The sequence below is a fragment of the Rutilus rutilus genome, assembly GCF_951802725.1.
Source record: "Rutilus rutilus genome assembly, chromosome: 10".
Taxonomy (NCBI): Eukaryota; Metazoa; Chordata; class Actinopteri; order Cypriniformes; family Leuciscidae; genus Rutilus; species Rutilus rutilus.
In genome coordinates this window covers 22,049,225-22,074,442 of record NC_140215.1, presented here as the reverse complement: position 1 = coordinate 22,074,442, position 25,218 = coordinate 22,049,225, and the positions used below count along the sequence as shown (strand labels likewise).

The 25,218-nt window shown below is 37.4% G+C and overlaps 1 protein-coding gene across 5 annotated transcripts in view; it reads left to right on the top strand.

The window, feature by feature from the left end:
* thsd7ba (thrombospondin, type I, domain containing 7Ba) overlaps positions 1-25,218 on the top strand; it is a 202,573-nt gene that overhangs the window by 134,521 nt on the left and 42,834 nt on the right. For all 5 annotated transcript variants that reach the window (XR_014628956.1, XM_084421340.1, XM_084421338.1 and 2 more), the window contains exons 11-16: positions 466-581; positions 2,244-2,376; positions 4,366-4,469; positions 13,561-13,752; positions 20,639-20,905; positions 21,152-21,330. Coding sequence is in view for 4 of the 5 variants with exons in the window: in XM_084421340.1 (XP_084277466.1) it covers positions 466-581; positions 2,244-2,376; positions 4,366-4,469; positions 13,561-13,752; positions 20,639-20,905; positions 21,152-21,330 (991 nt within the window). In the remaining variant the exon portion in view is untranslated. The remainder of the gene's footprint in view (positions 1-465; positions 582-2,243; positions 2,377-4,365; positions 4,470-13,560; positions 13,753-20,638; positions 20,906-21,151; positions 21,331-25,218) is intronic.

The following is a 25,218-nucleotide window of genomic DNA, read 5'->3' as shown; positions in this document are numbered from 1 at the left end:
GAGCACAGAATAAAAAAGTCTCTTTCCATTAGATTACACAGTACAGTATAGCGAGCAGTGTGGGGAATCTCTCTTTATCTCTCTCTTAAGAAATATAAAGGCTCACGTAGCATCTCGCTTGCCATCACTCATACCGAAATAACTCACCTTTACCGTATACTCACTCAGATACAATCAGCTGCAGCCTCTGCTGGTAAGATGCAATAAATATTACATCAACTTCCCCTACAGTGTCGTTGTGATCTTCTGTTACACAGATAGTGTCATTGGGACTGTGTTGTATCTGTACATGATAATGTCTGGGTTTGTGGGGTACAGTAAATCAACCTGCACATAGGACCAGCACAGATTATATCTGCACCCATGGTAAAAGGTCAAGGACAGAGCAACTGCAGTGTGAATTAAGACAGCTTATCACTGATCTTGAAAAAAAAATGTGTTCTTTCTGTTCTCCATGTGTCATAGGTGTCCAGAATCTGCCCGACCGGACACCATTCAACCCTGTTTACTGCCATGTAGGAAAGATTGCATTGTGACTCCTTTCAGTGAATGGACAGCCTGCCCTACCACATGCCTGCCAGGTATTGATACAATCTCCTCACACAACCTTTAGCTGTGACATTTCAGTGGGACCTCACATACAGGGATAGTTCACCTGAAAATAAAAATGTATTTCCAAAACTGTTTGCTTTTATTTTTCCTGTGGAACACATACGAAGACCGCTTTAATCTTCATAGTGATCATGTACACTGTACGATTTATCTTTTTTTTTTCTTTTTTTTTTTGATCATCTTATGTTCAAAACTGCTTTTATTTTATCAAAATTCAGTAATATTGTGAAATATTTTTACAATTTAATATAACTGTTTTTCATTATTATTTGAATATATTTTAAGATGTTATTCCTGTGTTGGCAAAGCTGAATTTTCAGCATCATTACTCCAGTCTTCAGTGTCGCACGATCTTTCAGAAATCATTATAATATGCTAATTTGCTGCTCAAGAAAGATTTCTTATTATTATCAATGTTGAAAACAGAAAATAAATTTATGGAAATACATATGAAAGAACAGCATTTATTTAAAAATAGAAATATTATATTATATCTTTACTGTCTTATACATTTCTAAAACATACATTTCTATCTTTACACATTATAAATATCTTTACTGTCTCTTTTGATAAATGCAATGCATCCTTGCTGAATTAAAGTATGAATTTTTATATATATATATATATATGTGTGCTGTGCGTGTAAACCTCACTCCCCTGATCTCAAGAGGCACACTAACAACTGATGCTAGAGACTGCGGTTCGAATCCCTCTCGGAGCGGGTCGAGTAGGACCGGTTACACCAATCACCAGTTGATCAAGTCATCATGTTACTGCAGCCACAGTTAGAAGTGTCCTGAGATACTCAATTGGGACTACAACATGTGCATTGGCTGGACTAACCTCAATTAAATGCTTTTTTTTATTGTTATTTGAGCATAAGAAACAACATTTATGGGACCATTCATGTCAGATTTAATTGCTGATTTTAAATGTTATTTAACATCTCAATCAGATTTCAGCATTTTCCCATTCTCTCTTATCTAATTATTTCTTTCTTTTCCTACGAGAAAAGTCATTATATTTACAGAGTTGGTTATTAGAATCTAAAATTCATTACCTCCATGAGGACACTATGTTGATAATGAAAACAAGATTTCACACCAACCTACTGGGACGTGATGTCATACACTGCTGTAAAAGCAGTGAAAGCCGGACCACATACCGTATGTGTCATTCGCAGAGGGGCTTTTCTTACCAGCAGAAAAGTTTTATTACATTTAAATGAGACTATTAATTGACAATTACTTCCACTAAAGAAACCAGTAAACATGCATTATGATGATTGAATCAAATGGTAACATTTGAAGAAAGGTTTTAAATAACTGATATCCCCTCTGTAAATAGTGTGTTTTACCCTGTTGGGTCTTCTGTTAATGAGATCGCCCTCTTAATTGTGCTATTATCAGTGTTTTAGTAATTAGCAATGCGTAATGAGCCTTACATCGTCTGTTAAATGAAGTCGTTACATCAGCTTAGGATCCATACAGTGAACTCCACCAGAGAATCATATCATTAGCTCTTATCTAAAGAGCTCTTTGAATTGTTCCTGCTGCGGTAATCGCTGTCAGAATACTAATAAAGTGAAAGATGAGTGAAAGTGATGTTTTCTTTCTGTGTGAACTATACAGTGAACAGCACCGTGCCCTCACAGTCACGATACAGGATCATCATCCAGCGGGCGGCCAATGGGGGTCAAGAGTGTCCAGATACTTTATATGAGGAGAGAGAATGTGAGGCTCTTCTGGTTTGTCCTACTTACAGGTGAATAAACTGCATTCACACTAGTGGTTTACCAGTTTATCAGCTAGACTCATACAATGCCAGCCTGTTTTATTTCACCTTTGTGGAGTCAAAAAAAGTGTTTGCAAACCCACACAGCAGTTCAGAATCACATGCATGAAAAACATTATACGCTGTTTTGTAAACACAATACTTTCCACAAAATACACAAGTCACACTTTAGCTGTAATTTAGCTGTAGCAATCAGAACAACTTTTTTTTTCCACATTCATATTGATGATAAGTGTTACTTGAGCATCAATTCAACATATTATAATGATTTCTGAAGGATCATGTAACCCTGAAGACTAGAGTAGTGATGCTGAAAACAGGAATAAATTACATGTTACAAAATATTCAAATAGAAAACAGACATTTAAAATTGTATTTCACAATATTACTGTTTTTACTGTATATGTGATCAAAAAAATGTAGCTTAGGTGAGCAAAGAGACTGTACATTTAAAAAAAATATTACAGACTACAAACTTTTAAATGTTAGCGTATTTAAGAATTCGAATGCTCCACTCCATCACATCCAGTAACGTTCACTCATCATTCATGTTGAGAATGAAGATAGTTCAGAAGATTCTAAATGGAACGTGAATTTAATTTAATTTAAATAAAATTAAATCATCTCATGAGAGGCGTAGTGTTGTAGTCAAGACCATCTAAACAGAGACCAAGTCAAAACCAAAACTTTGAGGGGTTGATACCAAGACCAAACCAAGGCAGGGTGAGACTGAGTCAGGACCAAGAGACTTCTTAAATTCATCTAAAAGATCCACATACTGCCTGCTAAATGTCTGACATTTAATCAGTAACTACAATTTGAATAATAATAAAACACTACCAGTCAAATTAAATCACTAACAACAAAATTAATCTTTCCACTGCTGAGTTGCCACAGGAGTTGCGTCTGAATTGGTACAATCTACATAAATAATGTTGAGATTAATGTTTTAAAAATAAAATCAATTGAGATACTGCTGAATTATATCTTATGTTATAAGCTCTCATACAAGTTGTTTGCAATCATAAATTGAATTTTGTGCCTATTTGTATTAATTTTGGTGTAATATATATATATATATATATTATATATTTTTTTTTTATTAAAAAAAAACAAAACAGAAATAAGTTATTGATTGCATTTGAAGCAGAAAGTTTTATATCCAGCCACATTAATGATTAACAAATAAATCAGATAATGCAATGGAAATTTGGTGATATCCCCGCAGATGTGGTCTTGACCGGTTTTAAAATAAAATCCTAGAGTCCTCGAAGTCTGAGAATGAGACAAGACCATGTCCTTCAAAAATGGTCTCGGGACTACAACACTAGTATATCTTATAATATTTCAGTAAAGTTGATAGTTGAGAACTTGCATGGAATATTTGCACTTGTGAATGTATTACTTCATATTAACAAATGACCACTCTCATCTGTAGATGTCAGCATTGGCATCTGCCATTGAAATCCCTTGTAATTAAAACTATTGACAAGAAACTGTTTAGTATGCTGAAACAAAGTCATTTGTTTAATGCAGCACATCATTACCACTGGTTTATAGGATTTATTTAACGGTCACCATTTTTCTCATTTGCAAGGCTAGACGAAACAAATTTTCCTGTAAAAGCCCCCTGAATACAAAGGCAATTAATTCCATGTGTCATAAAAGACTGTGACTGCATCTCGCTGGTTAATATACTGATTTAAGTATTGTAAGTGTAAGGCTTCTATTGATATGCATTGTGTTTACACTGGAAGGTCTGCTTACATGTGTACATATTTGTGTTATTTCCAGGTTATTTCTGGTATTATATGATATCTGTTATTACCTAAATAATACCTAGTATATATATAGTATATGCACAGCTTGTCTTAGACTAAAAATGTATGTCATGGTAACAACTCAGGGGACTTTTTTCCAACATCAAACAATCATTACAAATCTTCATCTCTTTTTCAGATGGAAGGCACACAGATGGCATCCATGTACTCTGGTCCCAGATTCTGTCCAGCAGGGAATGGCGGGAGCGAGTGAATCGTGTGGTAAAGGATTAGAGATGAGAGGTAAGAGAAGTTTGATTTATGTAAAAGAGTCAATTCTCATGGTATGCTACATAGCCACCTGTTGTTGCTCTGCCTTTGAGCTATATGCATCGCTGTGCACATATATGAATGTGTTCATTGCTTTGAGCTCTGCTTTGTTCATTGGCGCTGTACAGTGTGTGAAGTGTTGATGCAGCATGCCGGAACTCCCGGTGTGATTAAGACAGAATGGAAGTGAAAGCTGTCAAATATCACAGACAATGTAAGAGGAACAGTCTGCCTTTGGGGCACAGATGCAAAAATACCCAAACTTTTTGATTTACAGCGCTGTTCTGTGGGTGTGATGTTGGTCATTTAAACACATTCTGTGTAGAAATATCAACATATTCTTACATTTTTGTGCAAATGATTCCAGATATTGATATTATAGTACAGAGTATAGTACAGTTTCTGAGGAAGTAATATTATTATAGGACGAATGTGATTTTTTTTTTTTTTTTTTTTTGAAATATTGAAACCTATTCAAATAATACTTTATTTTAATCATTATTTATATATATATAATAGCTCTCAAAGCATTAATTCATTAGTCATTGATGAAAATAAGTACATTAAATATAATGCTACACATGTCATTAGTTCCATGTCCTTTCACAAAAGTAATGACTTTGATTTTTTTTTTAGGAAAATATGTTTTACTATTTTAATTTACATTTTAAGCAATATTTGATAATGATGTATTGTAGTTATTATAAAGTGTTAACATAAAAGAGTATGATAACTCAAAATTGGAAGCCTATCAAAATAATTTGACTAATAAATGGATTTTTCAAATATCTTCAGTAACATTCAAACGTATTTTCCATGGAAACCTTGAATTTGTTGAGATCAAATTAAAATAAATGATTGTATCCAGAAGTTATTACTTTTAGACACAATGTAGTGTGACATTTTACTGAGCTTCCCCAGTTTATCAGAATATCATATGGTACAATGGAAGAAAGCTGACATTTTTGTGCCGAGTCAAAGGTCAGTATTATTCCAGATATTGAGTGCATTCATTAAAATTAATGAGGCCATTCATTAAAAATCACAAGTCTGTGTAAATGTTATCCTGCAATGGAAGATTCAAATAGGCACTAGTACGTAGCCGCTATCGTACGCGTGCCCCCTCAGCAAGGTTAGGATACGGATTACGTGAAGATGGACTGCAGAGAGCGCTTGCCTGTGTGCAGATTCAATTTCATGGTTTATTTAAACCAGCACTTGACAGTGTTGACCTCCCCTTGGATCTCACTGCATGAGGGCATGAATTAAAGTAAACAATAAATCTTGGCTAATTTACGAATGTTCACCAATTCGTTCCTGCTTTTTAATTCCACAAGAACGAACAGTGAGTACCGCCACCACAACAGCAATAAGCTCTTGTTGTTTTACCTTAGTCTAGTGATTAAAAATTACGCAGGTTGTTTATGTACACGGATGATTTATTGTTGTATTTTAGGCAAGCATCCCCGGCTGATGTAATTTGATTATTCTCAGCCTACTCAGGTGGAGTGGTGGCTTGAGACAGGCGCACAGACGCTCTCCGCCACACAGATGCAAATGAGCCAGCCGCAGAGTTCCTGCTGTGTTTGAGAACACTTGCTCTATCAGCATCCTCCACAATAAATAACAGGGCTAGAAGGCAATGCAGTAAATTACACTAAATGAACCAGAAAGACAGACACCTCTGCAAAAGTTATCCGAACCTCAAACATATTGTGCTTCCTCAGACAGATTTGCAGCAAAAAAAGCGACCAGAAGTCATTCATTTTCAGTGAGAGTTAGAGATGCGAGAAGATATGAGTGACTGCGTCTGTTGGTGATCATGTGAGCGCCACTGTCTGCACTCTCATTGGTAGTTTGGCCTGATCTCATTAGTGTTCATTTGTTTTTGTTTTTCATTTACTTGTACATATTTGTACATTTAGGCATTGTACATTGAGTGTCGTTGTGTCATTGTACTGACTGCATCTATTGCTTAAATATATTTACATACTGCAACCCTCTACGCACACCTTGGCCAGAGCCGTCGCATAGACTGTGCGAACTGTGCAACCGCACAGGGCCTCGCGCCAATAGGGGGCCTCGCAATCCTGCTGTTTTTTTTTTTTTTTTTTTCACCATTTTTAAAACATCTCTCGGCACGAATGTAACAATTCTACAAATAAATAAAACATATCCAGACCATTCATTTTGTTCGTTTTTTTTTTTAAATAAGAGAAGATCTAGCGCTGAAATTTGTTTTGTAAATCAAGTGATCAAAGTGCTCGTTGCCGCTGCGATCAGTGGCGCGGATACAGTGTTTTCTCGTGTGGCTCGCGCACAGGCCGCACTGTCTTCATTTGGACGCGCGCTTCAATCCGTTGTCGATACTCTAACATAATGCACACAAATGTGTCCCTGCTTGATATACAACCACTGATTAACATAATCGGTTTTGATGAGAAAAAAAAAAAACTAACGCTATACGAGAAAAATAAAACCATACAAAAGTGGATTCGAACCTACAACCTCTGACACTTTAAGCGAGAGTTCTACCACTGGACCATTAAGATACACGCGATTTAAGTAGGCGGATTCTTGATGAAAATTCTCGAGCTGACCTGATATATAGCCATTTGTGGTCGCACAGTTGATTTTTTTTTTTAAATAAATAGCAAAAAGTCATAGCTGAGACTATATGTGCATGATTATGCTGTATTATTCTACTTGATAAAAACGTATTGCAGCGAGATTATGCGTGCAAAAGAATTAGAACAGCTACGTCCGTGTGACTGTAATTCATGCGCAATTGAGCATAGGCCTACACATCAAAGAGCAGGGCCTCGCATTTCAAGTTCGCACAGGGCCTCGCACCCCACCAGCGACGGCACTGACCTTGGCAATAGAATCGCCATTGGCTAGTACATTTGTTTGGTTACTCGCCAGACTGATATTCTATTTTGATATTCTATTCTATTTCTATATGAGCAATATCACACGAGTGGCCATAGGCCGAGGTAATCACAGCGTGCTGATATACAGCCATATTGCACGGCTACGAGTGTCATATTGCGTTTATACAACAGTTCAACGTAACGAGTAAATAAATAAGAAACAACACTGGAGTGTCTTTAAAAAACCCTCTTTTGTGCAGAACTACTTCCTTCTGTGGTATGGAAGACTCTCTCTCACTCTCTCTCTCTATGCGTGTGTGTGAGAAACACATATCCAGGTAAATTGAAAAATATCGCTTGACGGAGAGTGAAACTCTCAAGCACTCAGGCAGTATTCAGCGAGTGAAAATGCTAAACTTATGCTTAGCCTCTAACACACACACTGGCGAGTAAAATCTAAGAATTTATTAGCCAATGACTAATGATAGACACTTATCTTCACAGAGTGAAGATTTAGTCGCATATACTAGTGATTTACTTGCAAAACCTACAACAGAGGGTTGTACAGTATGCAACATTATCTATCTATCTATCTATCTATCTATCTATCTATCTATCTATCTATCTATCTATCTATCTATCTATCTATCTATCTATATATATATATATCTATCTATCTATCTATATATATATATATATATATATATATAGATAGATAGATATAGATACAGTAGATAGATAGATATATCATGGTTTCCACAAAAACATGAAGCAGCACAACTGTTTTCAACATTGATCATAATAATAAATGTTTCTTGAGCAGCAAATCAGCATATCAGAATGATTTCTGAAGGATCATGTGACACTGAAGACTGGAGTAATGATGCTGAAAATTCTGCTTTGCATCACAGGAATAAATAACATTTTAAAATATATTAAAATGGAAACCGGTTCTTTTAAATTATAATATTTCACAATTTTACTATGAATAGTAACTAATTATACTATAAATATATATTTGCATAGTTGCGTTTTAATATATGTGTTGCAATTTACCATTATATAAAGTCAAATGAAGCAAGTTGAATACAGCACCAGAAATCACACCAAATATTTATCAGTTATATTGTCAAATTAATTGGTAACACTTTAGAATAAGATTCATTAGTTAACATTAATTAATCTTAGTTAATATTAATTTCAACATTTACTAATACGTTATTAAAATCGAAGGTTGTATTTGTTTGGTTAAAACATTGGTTAATGCACTGTGAACTAACATGAACAAACAATGAACAGCTATATTTTTATTAACTAACATTAATAAAGATTAATAAATACTGTAACAAATGAATTGCTCATTGTTAGTTCATGTTAGTTAATACATTAACTAATGTTAACAAATAAACCTTATTGTAAAGTGCTGCCAATTAATTAAATGCGTTAAATAAATGAGGCCATTAAACATGTTTCATTAATATTGAATTAAATTAGTAGGACAATCAAACCAACCTATTAATTGCATTTAGTCAATATTCTATGGACTTTGTAAGCATGAATATGTAAGACGTACGATGCTTAGGTTTTTGATGCCGTCAATATGTCTTAACAGACAAATACATATCACTAGAGAGATCATGCTGGTGGTTGCATTATTTCTGTCAAGGACCACTATCGTCAAATACAATTGACAGTTAGCATACAGTTTGGATTGGCGGAATGGTTCTGTTCTGGACAAGAACTCTCTGCGCATCCATCCAGCCTAGCATGGATAAGAGCAGGGAGAGCAGCAATAACCCTCTTAGGGTAAACAGAACAGAACCAACATGAATGTATTGCAGATATCATTCATTCGAGATTTTAAAGTACAACATGATTCGAGAATTTAGTCTGATTCAAGGGGAATCAGAATGCCAAATCCTGACTGGGCGAGAGGAGGAGCTGGGGATGGAGGAGGGTAATTTTCTCCTGAGAAACACGTTAGCTGTTAATAATACTGAAGGAGCTTATATATGTATACAGTGATAGGCGTCGTATTCCTATAGGTTGACCTGTATCAGCTGAGAGTCAGCTGATGCAAGCTTGACTAACGTGACCTGCCAGAACTGAGGCTACGCTTAATATCACTGCTTGTTTGTATAAAGTTAAACTCTACTCACCTTTGTACCACTGCCTACAGTCACTGTCATTCATATAACCTCAAATCACTACCTCTCATTGAAAGTGAATGACTGAATTCCAGTGTAGACAGGTTGTTAAGGAACGCTCACACTGACAGAGTCCCTGTACAGTTGATTACTATCTGTCCTTGCACAATGAACCCTTACTGGAAACCAACAGTACAAAGAATGCTCCTGTCATAGTCCATGAAACTGTCTGCATATGGCAGAAATCCATATCAGACAGGTAGTATTTTGCATTACAGGATGTGAATGACAGGAGTATTTTTGGTTTTGCTGTGGTAAATTTTGCTGACAGAAATTTCTGTCACATTCTTTGTAAGTTATTTTAAGGTGAATTTTTGCTGCTGGTATTCAACGCTTTGTCTATTCACTTTTAAAGCTTGTTCCCAATTGGGGATCTTATTTTGCACATTTTGAGCAACTCGCCGCAGTCTTTGGTGACCACTAAATCATGTCCGGGGTATTTAAGAAGGCACATATATTGATTATACCACACATACTAATCTTCGTCTCACATTATGGATTAAAATGTCTCAGTTAATCAGTTCCCATTATTATGGGGTGGATGTGCGAGTGTCTTCCACAGTGCTTCTTGGTATTGTGCATATAGCTTCAGTAATCATTTAATTGGGCTTAGATTCCCACATATCGAAACCTTAATTCTAGGAGCACATGAAAGTGTTACTCTAATGAAAAGAGTCATCTTCTGGGTTTTTTTGTGCCGTTAATGAGTACTGAGAGGCTTACCCGGCAAGTCTGACAGAGTCTTTTTTAAGGGCCATAAAAGTTCTCCACCGTGTCCTTTTGAGTAGTCAGCAAACATTGTCACCTTTGTAAGTGGCTGCATTATTAAGTTGATCCCTGTCATGAGCCGAGATAAGAATAAAATGTTAACAATAGGGAGAGGAGATAAATTGAGAGAGAATGGTATAGGGATGGTGGAGAGAGGGGAAATAATTGTGCTAAAAATGGGCAGCCTGTGCGCTCCAATCAGAATGTCACTACTGTCAACCTTTCTGTCTCTGGGGCACTGCGGGAACCAGCAATGAGTGTGAGAAAGAAAAGGAAGCTAGGAGAGACAGAGTAGGAGGGAGAAACTGATGTCTACCCTGGGAGGCATGTGAAATTCTTAAGAGTAAAAAAAAAAAAGAAATGTCATCTCAAAACTTACCTTTCACATTTGAATCTGAAGGACAAAATGCTCAGAATGACTATTCAATTCTGTTAACAATGTCCTTTATGGTACAGTACCATAATATGCTACACATAATTTCAAGCACTCTTGTTTCGATTGGTCAAATAGTTTTATAATGAACACTAAAATGTATAATTGATCCGGTTGCATTGATAAAAAAAAAATACAGTAAAGCAGTAATACTGTGAAATATTACTGAACTTTTTTTTAATGTTTTTTTAAATGTAATTTATTCCTGTGATGGCAAAGCTGAATTTTCAGCATCATTACTCCAGTCTTCAGTGTCACATGATGCTTCCGAAATCATTATAATATGCTGCTCAAGAAACAATTCTTATTATTATCAACATTTGTGCTGCTTCATATTTTTGTGGAAAATGTGATGCACTTTTTTCAGGATTCTTTGATGAATTGATAGTTCAAATGAACAGCATTTGTTTGAAATAGAAGTCTTTTGTAACATTATAAATGTCTGTACTGTCATGTTTAACCAATTTAAAGGGATAGTTCACCCAAAAATGAAAATTCTGTCATCATTTACTCACCCTCAAGTTGTTCCAAACCTGTATGAATTTCTTTCCTCAGTTAAACACAAAAGAAGATATTTTGAATAAGACTGGTAACTAAACAGTTTCTGGTCCCCATTGACTTCCATAGTAGGAAAAAAAAAATACTATGGAAGTCAATGGGGTCCATCAACTGCTTGGTTTCCTGACATGCATCAGAATATCTTCTTTTGTGTTCAACAGAAGAAAGAAATTCATACAGGTTTGGAACAACTTGAGGGTGAGTAAATGATGACAGAATTTTCATTTTTGGGTGAACTATCCCTTTAATGCATCCTTGCTAAATAAAAGTATGAATTTCTTCACACACAAAAAAAAGAAAATATTACTGACCCCAAACCTTTTGAACGATAGTGTATTTAATGAATAATTTTAATCTGTTTATGACTGACTGACTCTACATGATCCTATACACATAATATATATAGTTGCAGAGAGTGAAAACAAATAAAATGTCTTTGTAATTATTATAATCTAAGTCTGTCGTTTTCACACAAAAGCAAACTGTGATGTATTATTAAAACACCATCCCACGTCTAGATACTATCTCCACCCACGTTACTCTGAAGTGAAGAGAGCAAATGCTTTGGTCAGAGAGCAACATTTGAAATTCAAATAGGAATCAATAAAATGTATGTGTACATGTACGCCTGTTCAAAGGCATCAGAGGGTCACTTCTGAGATAACAGCATCACATTCCCCTAGGGAAGGTGACGTCCATGCAGACTAGAGTCAGACGTTATTTTGGCACTTAAACATGCACAGGGTCTTTGTTCTATATTCAAAACTCAGTTGTTTCCTCCCTTCGGTTTAGAGCCTTTCTGACAGATCTGCAAGGGTTGGAATTTGTGTCCTACAAATCTGAATCAATACAGTATTAATTATCAATGTGGCACAAGCAGTGGGGAACGAACACCTACTAAACATTGGAAAAACAAATAAACTCTGGTGTATCTGTAGCTGAAAGAGCATATTTCATCTGTGTGCACAAGTGTAAATGCATCAGTGAAGAACATCTTTGAAAAAGACTAAATAAAATGGTATATACTGGAGATATCACTAATGTACTGTATATATTTAGTCCTTCTCTAATTTTGAGTTTTTATTTTTAAAGTTGAATGCCATGACACATTTACCATGCTATTGCCATGGAACCACACCCAAAATAACATGGAAACACTCTAGTTATTCTTTACTAAATGTATTTAGTAGTGCTCTTTTTACACTGTTTTACACTGTTTACAAATCAGCATGTTAGAATGATTTCTGAAGGATCACGTGACACTGAAGACTTGAGGAATGATGTTGAAAATGAAGCTAACATCAAAGTGATACACTACATTTTATATATTTAAATATTTTCAAATAGAAAACAGTTACCTTAAATTGTAATAATGTTTCACAATGTCATTGTGTTTATTTTAAATACATGGAGCCTTGGTGCTCATTAGACTTCCTTTTAGATATTTTGGCAAGGCTACAGTTAAGCTGATTAACTATATAATAATTATACCATTAGTTTATTGCTGCCACTGTTCTATAAAAGCAATAAACAATGAAAGGGCATATGTTGCAATGTGTTTATTTACCATGATAAAATCCACCTTTTTTCTATATTAAATTGCCTGATGTCTTGATCGGTTGGAACAATTATTGTTTTTTTAGTTGCTCTTTAATAATTTTGTGTAAACAATGTGAACCAATGAAAAGTTCCCTTCAAATGTTGTTATAGCTGTGTGTTAAATGTGCTCCCTTGAAAAGCCTCTGCTGAGTGGAAAGAGCCATGCTGCAGAGAACTGTGTCAAAAACATGTCATCATGTAAGGCAGAGTGGCAAATTTAAGTCAGTGAGGGGAAAAGACCTCGGCACAATCTTTGCTGTCTGCGAGGAATACTTCACCTGGTGGGTGGAATGGATGCAGTGTGCTGAAAAGGTAACAGGCGGCTTCACATTTGTCAAGCATATCATTTATCGTCCCTCAGTGGCGGTGATGCAGAGGATGACAATTTTCATGTGAGAGGATCTGAAATCAGCGCTGTAGAAGAAAGAGTTATGGGGAAAAGTTAATGGCTTTTACCACGTGCAGTCCGGCTGCAAATACATTTCCATGAAATCGCTACCACGTTAATGCCTGAAGTACTGTCATGTCATGTATTTTCTGTCCAAAGCAATATTTATCACATTTTTATCACAAGTGGCATAAATGACCGTTGTATTAAAGCTGTGTTTGAATGTGTGCCCTCTCAGGAGTGAGCTGTGTGGATGAGTATGATGAGACGGCAGCCGTGTCAGAGTGTCTCCGGTGGGCCGGGCCGATGCCGTCCCGCTTCAGGAGCTGCTGGGTGCCCTGCAGGGATGACTGCACCTTCAGTTCTTGGTCTAAAGTCTCTGAATGCTCTGGATGTGGGAGCCGCCATACCCGCAAACGCACCCTAACAGGTGAGATACATTCAGACAACTTTGAACACAAAGTTGTGAATATCCAGTATATATTATGCCACCCCCAAATCTTGCTGCGCTAATTACACTAATGAGAAAATGCTATGAGGCTGGTATGATGGTTTCTGGTTTGTGCAATAACCATTCTACCCTTTAGAAAGATACTTAACTCCTGGTTGATCCAAGAGGCTGTAACTTTAACTTTAAGCAAATTGAGTCAAATAAAATATGTAAAAATGTTAGTCGATTTTTCATAACCGATACGATATTCCCAAATTCTGAGTGTCGGCCGATACCAGTGCTGTTTTTTTCTTGATCGTTGTAGAATATCTAAACCTCGTTGTGTGGAACTGATAAACAATCTTTTTTGAGTTAAACAAAAATAATTATTAACTAAATGAGTGGATAATTCTGAAGCAAAGTGCTTCTAGAAAAGATCTGTGGTGCACAATATTATAATTGGTGTAATTTTATAAAACCGAAACATTTAGTCAAATACATAATTTAGTGCAGTGGTTCCCAATTCCAGTCCTCGTGACCCACTGCTCTGCACATTTTGTAGGTCTCTCTTATCTGACACACTCAGTTCAGCTCATGGAGTCTCTCCTAATGAGCTGATGATCTGGTTCAGGTGTGTTAAATAAGGGAGACATACAAAACGTGAACAAAAGTTTAGTGCTAAATCTGGTGAAATGTTAATAAAAAAACAAATTACTATTTCTATAACAAGGTCAATTGTGTTCATTTCTTACAGTTAGCAGGATGTTTGTTTAGTGTTTGGAGTGGAAAAGTCACAACACAGAACAAATACTGCATCAGTGAATAAATCCTATACCGTAGCGAGTCGGTAAGCTTGTTTATATTCTGACAAGTGTGGGTACAAATTAGTGCCATTTTTGTAAAATCCTTGGAGCGCCAGTGCCAGTACAATGGCTTCTAGAGTGTCATTATTGTAGTATCACTTGAGGAATATCACTTTAACAAAGGAAGTAAGCTGACAGACAAGTCAGCTTTAGTATATTCCTTAGCTGAGCATAATCAGCTAGAGCTCAGAAAATGGCCTTGGAAAAAGAAGTCATTTAAAGTGACCTTTAAGTGTTCAGTGCTCCAGTCAGTAACATTAAGGAGAATATTCATATTCATTATTTCATTAACTGTCCTCTTCTTCTTTTCTTTTGCTTTACTGCACATACATAAGTGTTTTGATAGGACTGTCTATCATCAGAGATCAGAGACCTGCTGTGAAGTGCTCTACGGGCAGATTTAGAGCTGTCTTGTTAGGGAATTATTGCAGTGCTTTTTGCTTTAGTTAGTTTGTTCCCATAAAAATCATGATTGGCTCTCATTAAGATCCTGCACATCTCAGTGTGACATGTTCACTGTATCAGATAAACCTTCAAAGGCTTTCTTCACCTCATACTTTTAGGAAATCCCACATCAAAGGCGATCACATGCTAAAATGTCAAATTTCAACCTAGAAATCCAAGAGCATCAAAAAAAAAAAGAAAAAAAAAAGTAAAGACAGAAATGAAGGCTGAAAACTGCAAGCTAAGGATGATTGTGCTGCTTGCTTAATTGAATGCACTATATCCAGCAGGTGTTGGTTTCTGGGGGTGTCATCAATAATGAATCGTTGCTGTGGAAAGTGTGTGTGTTTTTTATACACATGCGCACACTCACACACGCAGTGAAAGCAGAAAGCAGATTGTCAGTGAGGCTGCAGTGTACTGACAGAGATTTCACACTGTTAGAGCTGTTTTCTATCACTGACCGCCTCTGAACACCCAGAACAGATGGAGGCTGGCAAACACTCGTCAGGAAGCTTCTGGACACCAGTGAGAGTGTGAGTTTCTTTCTACCTCAATGACTGTGTCCATTTCTCTTTCTCCCTACCTGTATACTGTATATAGAGGCCTGCTGTGAGACATGGATAGAGTCTTTATGAGAGAGTCAAATAATCATTCACTCAACAGATTTGTTTAAACCACACTGATTTATTTAGAAACAAAACAAGTGCCTGTTCAGCCAATTAATTCATAAACACTGATTTATTCAGGTATTCATTAATTTTGTGCTGCTCAGAGGCAATTCTGCATTGGTTGCACTTGGAAGTATTTTTGTTGTCAATGTTGTTTCTAAAATGTAAATGCAATTATGCTCATTATTAAAGGTTGTATCCACAGCTGACAATGCATAAATTAAGCATTTCTCTACAATTTCCAAACTCGTTATATACTCCTGGAGGAAACATCTATTAATCTGTTAATTTGAATGATATTAAGGTTTGAACATGCTATACAGACACAGATTTAACTGCTGTGACATATCACGTGTCTTTATCTTAAAGTTAAATAAAACCTCTTCTCATAAAGAAACAAGAACCTGGTATTTTCAATTAATGATATATGCATTCTTTATACCAACTTGCATACAACATTCTTCATTCTTTCAAGCGTACATATTTATTTCTATAAATTAAATATAGATTAATCCCTATTAAAGTTATTCCGTCTAGAACGTTGAGTGGTTTTGAGCATGAAACCACTTGCTTGCTTGATCCTATTCCCACATGCTTATTTAAATCTTGCTTCAATGTTTTGTGCCCTGCTGTTTTATAAATGACTCTTTGCAGACTGGGGTTGTTCCAGCAGCACTAAGGATTGCTACTGTAACTCCTGTGCCAAAAAAAAAAAAAAAAAGAGAATGATTTTAATAATTATCGTCCTATCTCAAATCTTCAGTTTCTTGCAAAAATACTTGTTGCCTCTCATTTGTGTAACCATCTCATGACTAATTACCTTTTTTGAACTCCTTCAGTCGGGTTTTCGTAAATTTCACAGTACTGAGACAGCTTTGGTTAAAGTCACCAATGATTTGTTGATGGCTTCTGACTCTGGTGCAACATCCATTCTCATCCTTCTTGATCTAAGCGCTGCTTTTGATACTGTTGATCACAGTCGATTACTCACACATCTTGAAAGAGTGTTTGGTGTGTTGGGGACAGTTTTGATGTGGTTTAGATCCTATTTTACTGACCATTCCCAGTTTCATTTCTATGGGTGGCCATAGGTCTGAGATTTGCTCTGTTTTCACTGGTGTTCCACAAGGGTCAGTCTTGGGCCCTTTACTTTTTAATATTTATCTTTCACCACTTGGCTATCTCTTGAGATTGCTCGGCCTCCATTATCATTTTTATGCTGAAGATACGCAGATTTATATACATTCAAAACCAGATAAGCACCCTGACGCTGATTTTCTTTCCGACTGTATTACTGAAATAAAAACATGGATGAGTAATAATTTGCTGTGTCTGAACAGTGGTATAACCAAAGTTATGCTCATTGGTTTCCATAATCAAATTTCCAAAGCTGTTTCTCTTTGTCTTAAACTTTTAATGGCTCTGTTTTGGAAACCAAAAGTAAAATGAGGAACCTCCAAGTTATTTTCGATGCTAATCTTTCATTTGATTCTTTTGTTCAGAGTATCAAAAAAAAAAATTTCCATCTCAGAAACATTGCAAGATTGTGTCCTATGTAAAAATGTCCTGTAGCAGAAAACCTGAAAGATTCCTTTATCTCTTGGATAGATTACTGTAACACTGTTTTAGCCAGAGTTTCTAAATCCACTCTAAACAAGCTCTAATATGTACAAAATTGTTCCTCACACACGCTTAAGAACTATGGGTGACGGCTTTCTCTGTATGCTCCTGCCTCTTGAACATAGGGAAGTCCAGACCTATGACATTTTTAAAGTTCAACTCAAGACATAATTTTTTTAACTTGCATTTGCTAGTTGATGTTTGTTTATTTATTGAGTTATTTAGTTGGTTAGTTGGTTAGTTCATTAGTTAGTTGGTTAGTTCATTAGCGGCCGCTATTAGGTAAGCCGCTAATGAGAGTTCTATGTATATATTTCTATGATACAATATCTCACACGCCACTGTTGTGTCGTTCAGTCATCATGGTTCGATTATTGATTGGCGAGTACAGAAAATAAAATTAAAATGAAACGTATATTAACGGAGGCAAGCAGACTTTGAGAAAAACAGAGATATAAAACAAGGATCAATATCACCGTGATGTTTTCGAGATGGAGAGAGCTTCGTGACGAACTTGGACATGACAGAGACTCCGCTCTCGCATGTGTTTTAATAGACATGTAAGCAAATATATTAGAAGTCTGTTTGACTTCTGGAAGTACATTAAAGCGCATCTATTCATGATTAAAGTGCTCGCCACGGATCTGCGGGGGTAAGAAAAATATCCATATTATCACTTAATCGACTAAAATAGCTTCCGACAGATGGCCATACGCATCGATTTACGCCCTATTTTTTACAGTCTATGTTTACGCCTAAAGAGTAACCCTTGTAGGCTACATGACGCACAAGGTAATGACGCCTCTCACGGTTCAAACACACAGGGCTGGGCAACTATACGTTCGTCATTACGTTGTGCGTCAAGTTCAATCATAAATTCTGATGACAGTGTCATTTGGCTTTTGACTCAACCAGAGATTGACAGAGTATTGCATCATGATTGATGATGATCTTTCATCAGCAAGCTGTCAGCAAAACCACACTGATCGCATTGATGCAACAAAGCAGAATCCTTCAAACAACAAAACACCAAAAGCCTCTGAATCCAGTACATCAAAGCATCATTTTTCACAGGTCTTTAGCCTGACCATGCATAATTGTCCAGTGCGGCCCACAGGTTTGACAGGCTGAGTTTATTTTAATTGACAGGTTTGAGAACACTGTTGAATGCAGGTCTGTAGTGTCAGTAACAGCATGTCTGAAAGGAGCATCTCTCCTCATGGACAGATCCTTTTATTTATATAACCTAATAATATTCATCATGTCTAATGGACATGACTAATTTGAAATGTTCCAGGAAGTGAAGTGTGCAAAGAGGAACTAATAGCCACTTAAACAGAAGCCTTTATGATGTGAAATCTATCCATTTCTCTCCTCATTAGATAAATTAGATGTATATGGTCCACTGAACATGGGCGTACTCCGGGTCTATGTTTGTACAAATAAAAATAAAGAATGTAGGAGAGAGAAAGGGAGCTGCTTTTGGTTGATGCAGTGCTCATATTGACTGTGGCATCCCAATACATAAGGGAACCCAACCCCCTACCCCAACAATAACAACAAACATAAATAAATAAATGTTCTTCAATGAATTGCTAAACATATTGTGGGATTGGTGATTCCTAATGTTGTTTATCTTGATTAGATGTTTAATTTTTAATTTACTTGTCTGTACTTTTCATCAGTGAAAGTTCTAAACACACACTTTTTTGGACATTATGATTTAGAGTATAGACGGGAAAGTGAGAGTAGGTGGGGAGGAGTTGGAATTGGGACTTGACTCAGATCTGTCCTAAATATGGGTCCTCATGAGCTAACAGTTCTTATATGTTTTGTAAGTTGTTTAGAATGAGACTGACACCACCCATCCTTGTCTTCACATTTATTCATTCATTTATTTAGGTACTATGTTACCTTTGTGCTAAACATGACTAACACACAAGCGGGTAAGTCTAACACTTAACCAAAGGGTTATTAGTTCACCCAACAACAAAAAAAAAAAAACGTTTGGCATCATTTGTGCACCCTCATGTTATTCCAAACCCATGAGAATTTCGTTCATGTTTGAAACCAAATGAAGATATTTTTTTCCAAATTTTTTCCAGACAAATTTCTGTTTCCATTGAAATTGTTATGCAAACATGTTTTGAGAGTTCACAAGAACCAATGTTTGTTCTTATGAGTCAAGCAAGTACGACTAAGCTTCCATTTGCTGTATTTAATGAACTTTATGTATGTGTCTTTATCAATGTTTATATGTGAATAAGAACATACATTGAAAATTAGAAGCATTACAATTTTTGAATGGACTTTGAATGGAGGGACAGGAATCTCTCAAGTTTCATTATAAATATCTTCATTTTTTCTAAAGACAAACAAAAGTCTTGTGGGTTTGGAAGTGTGCTGCTCTTGAATCTTTGAATACATTCTGAGCAGGGTTGGTACCCTCCTAAAAGTCATAATAATAATAATAAATGTATTTTATATAGCACCTTTAAAAGTTATTTTCTCAAGGTGCTTTACATAAAAGCTTTACACAAAGACAAACGCAACACTAAGGCATTACACTGTAAATATAACAAAAGGCAGATAACCAAAAACAACAACAGAGAAACAAATAAAGTAAAAGCAATCCTAAAATAAAGGTTGTAAGACAAACACAATTTGAACTCGATAAAATGTCATTCAGAACCATATCCATGCCAAATGGAATTCTGATCTTGACAATCCATTCATCAGTTACTCCAGAACTGATCCTCCATCACAGGGGTAACCAATCTTGGAGAGGCCAACATCCTGCAGACAGTGCAACGTCCCAGCTCCAACACACCTGCCTGGAAGTTTCTATTAACCCTGAAGACCTTGATTCGTTTCTTCAGGTGTGTTATTTAAGGTTGGAGCAGAACTCTGCTCAATAGTGGCTCTCCAGGAGCAGGATTGGACACCCCTGATCCATCATATAAAGTGTGTTGAATGGCATGTTTGCTTAAAGAAATTATTCTGTCTTGCTCTTGTCACTGAGCGTTTCCATTTCAGCCTACTCAGAATAGTTCTCTAATCGTTCCCTGGGGATGTTTGCAGTGGCACTTAGCAGTCCACATTTGACAGCAGAATGAGTAATGGTCCAGTTATCCAGACATCATTAATGTTTTAATAATTTTCACAGACAGATAAGTACGTTACACACACGAGCTCCCAGAAAAATTCTGATGACTAGTCTGTTATTTATTGCTTCCTCTTTATTTTTTCTTCTTGCTTCCTGGCTCTCCATTTTCTCACTATTTTCAGGTCGGAGCCGGAAACAGGACCGTTGTCTGAAGGAAGACTTGTACCCTCTGGTAGAGTCCGAGCCCTGTCCGTGCGAGGAGTTTGTTCCTCAGCCGTATGGTAACTGGTCATCTTGTGTCCTGTCTGAGACCCCGGTGCAAGGATCCCTCCAGGGTTGGAGGGGTCGCCGAGAGGCACGTGACTGTGGTCAGGGATTGCGTTATCGTGCCGTGGCCTGTCTGGACCATGAAGCCCACTTGGTTAGCCCAGAACTCTGCAGCGAATCAGGTTTGTATACTTATTTCTATCTTCTTTTCCTCTCTTTCTCTCTCTCAGTAAAGAGATAAGTAATTTGTCTCTGTTTGAAAGGCGAGCATTCATTAGTCAAATAGGAAGCTGTGGGGTGCCCTGAACTGTCAGTGTAAATTAGACGAGGTCTCAGCATCGGTACCAGGTGTTTCCGCTAACATTGTTAGTGGGATGGTGAATGGCAGGGGCTCGGCCGCTCTGATTGCTCAACATGCTCTTTCGCAGGTCTGGTGGAAGAGGTCTGCCACATGCCCTGCCCTCTGGACTGCAAGCTGAGCGACTGGTCGCCGTGGTCGGCCTGCAGTGCCTCCTGCGGCAGCGGGCTGAAAATCAGGTCCAAATGGCTTCGGGAGAAGCCGTTCAACGGTGGGCGGCCATGCCCCAAACTAGACCTGAAGAATCAGGTGAGACGTGCGGTCCCAATAGGGAAACTAGTCTCTCTGTGGGCTTCCACCACCATATGGTTGATCGTCAGTGAGAAGCGAGTAATGAGAACCATTAAGGGTCTATGATCGCAGGCATCATGATTCAGATAATCGCTCATGTAAACTGTTTCATTTAGGGCCTTTAATGCATCCGTTTTTATTGAATGCCTGAAATATCCCCAATGGAATATATCTAAGCCGCCTAGAGATACATTTTGCATTTTCAGCACGGTTAACATTCAACTCATTACCATTTCACCGGTTAATGCATGCCTCTTCATTAAGTGCAGTTTACCAAACGTATTTCAGCCTCGAAGCTAAAGTATGAACAAACACTATCTCCTCGTCCTTTAAATAGTTCCTCTCTCGCAACGAGACGGCACAAAGGTGCTAACAAGTGTCCGTGTAAAATACTCTTCCTGATTGCTGTAGATTTGTTCTCTTCGCAGAAAAACATGCCCATTAGCGCAGGCTGTCTTTCCGTGACCTCTCCTCTCCTCCTTTTACCGTCAGCTAGTTAGGACAGTTTGTACAAGTGTTGTGTTAAACACTGTTGAGCATGTGCAACTCTGCCAGCTTCTCATTTCGGTCTTTGTGTTGCCAAAGCACGCATATGGGTCACATATTGTTGATTCTTGATCTCGATGATGGAAATGCTTATTTGGTCTTTAGTCATGTGCTTTATGCATGATTAAGACAATTGTTTGAGTCTTCTGAATAGAGCCCTGGATTTCACCACATCTGCAAAAAAGAAAGAAAAGCATGAGAAGGTACATTCATCTATGAGTACATTTGCGACAGCTTGTTCCCAGATGGATCGTGCTTTAAAGGGAAATGATATTATAAATGTGCTGTGTGTGCTGGAATAGGCTGTAGAGGACACACTGGTTTCTAGAGGTCAATATGCAGATGAGGCAGTGTGCGTGAAAAATATTCAAATGCATTCTTTTGCGGCTGTGTGTACAGATGGTTAAGTGCCTACTAACAACTTTTATGGACCCACTGTTTAAGGGGACTCACAATACCCCTCCGCTAAAAGCAGAGTTTGCCTTGGCTAATGCCCCCTCCAATCTTTTGGAGAGATGAACTCTCAATGTTGACATTTTGCAAACGGCCGCTCTGTGGACTTGGCAGACAGGCTTTGCAGCTGGCCGTATTTGAAGCGGCCCCCTCTGTGAAGGTGTGGGGATGGAAATTTCTTTATAAGCGTAGTAAGAAAGTCACCACCAAAGCCACAGTGGATTCATGTGAGTGTGTTTGAGTTTGAGGGAAATTGTATCACTCTGAGGATGCCCTTTCATAGCTCAGAAGACTTAATGGAGTTCTCAGAAGGGTTTGATGGGAAATGTTAGAGTTCATATTGAAATCCCTGAATTTTGATTGCAGATTTTGGTATCTTGGTATATCTGAGCACATTTATTGATTGGATCTATTCAGATTCTGAAACGTTGGATGAGACTACGTATTTTCTTTACAATTGTATGCATTTAACTGACACTTTTATCCAAAGTGACACTGCATTCAAGATAGCATTTTATCAAGTCATGCATTCCTTGGGAATTGAACCCATGACCTTGATGATGCAGCACAAATCTCTATTTATCTGAATAGTGATGCACCAAAAGGAAAATTGTTGACCAAAATTGTCAATTTTAAATGAGCCTGTTGAAAGAAACGGTTGAGAAATATTTCCATGTGTTCAATGAGATTATTTTTGTTTGAAGTAGCCTGTCACTATTTGTGGCACTTGTGTGCACCAAAATATTATCTTGTGAATGAATGAATCACTAGTAATGTGGCAATAAATTATTTAATGCACAACTGAGAAGCCATTGTTGTGGAATTTTGTCCACATTATGCTTCTCTAGACTTCAGGGTTTTTTGGGGTTTTTTGTGCGGTTGTGCTTGCGTATCTGGATTTATCCACAAGACTCAGAGAAGTGCACGTGTCCTAACAGCTGCATGCATTACCTTTTTTGCACTCATATCATCCATCACTCAGCATTTACATTAAATCTAATTAAACTGGGATTGTTTCATGTGTTGATTTTTCATTTCATTTTTATCCTTGTAAATGATGCTGTTATCAGATCTTAGCATAGCAAATTCTCAGGCAGCTCATTGTCCATCTCTAGTAGTGAGATTTTTGCTTAGAAATTTTTGATGGCTAAAATGTTGTGCATCCCTAAATCTGATCCCTGTCTAGGACATGAATTGACAAACTTTTTGATGCCATGGGCCCCTGTCATGATCACATTTTGTGCATGATATTATAAAGACAAAAACATTTAACATTTATTATAATTTTATTCATTATATATTATTTTTGTTTATTTATTTGTTTTATTTTATTTATGTTTTTCTGAATTTTCCCCAGACCTCCTAGCACCTGAGATTTTCCTTTCCTAATGGCCAGAGAGTAATAGAGGGTGTGTAAGAAAAGCAGAGTGAATGTCTTTGTGTTGAAATTACTGGTCCTGGAATAATCGAAAACCCTATTAGTGGAGTTTATGGATCGGAGCAGCGTGCTCAAATCATTCAGAGTGCAATTCAAGACTGGCTAACATTTTCCTAAAAAATCAGGTTTGTGTGCTATCAACACTTTACTTGACATTTCACTATTGTGACATCAAATGCATTCTTTTGCTTCTGATCAGACCACGTCTGGGCTTTGATGTTATGTTCCTTTAAAGTAAATTGTTTGGAGCAGGACTAGGTAAGGAAACTTTGTTAACACGCCACGTTCCTTGTGAGCTTTAGCTTGTTATGTGTCTTTGATAATCTGTCTCTGGCTGTCTGGCCTCTACCTTTAACAAGCAATCCTCACTTTCCCCAGTGTGGCTTTCTGCCGTGAGTCAAAGAGCAGGGCAGCGCTCTGCATTCATTCATTATTTAGACTTTCAGGTATTACAGGCTCTGAGAGGCCTGTCACAATCACTAGATTGTTCCAGCTCCCTCTCGGACTAGTAAACAGCTGACCGTGTTCAGGACCAGAACTGTCTTTCCACCACTTATCTATTGATTGGCTGTCTGAGACACTCGCCCTATATGGAGACAACACCAGTGTAGGGCTGAAGTGCTCACTGTCTGTCTCTCACAGCTGTTAGTGAGCACCTAGTCTCACGTAGCAAGACATTCAGACTGACTGCAGAAGGTCTGGACTCCATAACAGCTTTCATTGGCCAAGGACATTGGCAAAGGCGCATGTAAAGCAACCAATCACAGTTTGTTTTGTTCAGCGTGATGTTAAGGGGCGTGAAAATCTAAAGTAGATGTCCCTTCAATAACAGACCGGCGTGTAAAACTCATGGACGTATTTTAAAGAATGTATGCCATGAACTTCATATACTTCAAATTCTTCACATCCAGCATTTAGTTGATACTGATAAGCACTCGTTGTCACAGTCGTAAACACAACTGCTTTCTTCTTCCATGAGGGGGTTTGGCATCATGACAAATTTGTTTCCTGGTGGACCGTTAAAGAATGTGACACACACGCACGTCTCCAGGAAATCCTGAAGAATTCAATAAATCAGATGACGACTTTTAAACTCCTGAAGTGTTTCCAATTTTGTGTGCCTTATGCATCACAATTTAGCTAACGGTCCATGGGCATGACGTCTGAGACTGAGACTAGCGAGCACCCAACGCTTTAGTTTTACCTGTTTCCTTTCTCCTTGCTTGGAGGAGAGCTTATTTCAGTAATGGAACAGCTTACTTAACGTCAAACAAGGACATGTAGCGTTCTGTCTCATTATGCTGATGATTCTGAGCATCTTTGCCCTGTGATTGTCTGCAGTCAGCCGCGCCAATGGTAGACGGGATGATGCGTGACCTTCTCCAGATGTTTCCTCTTACACCGTTCCC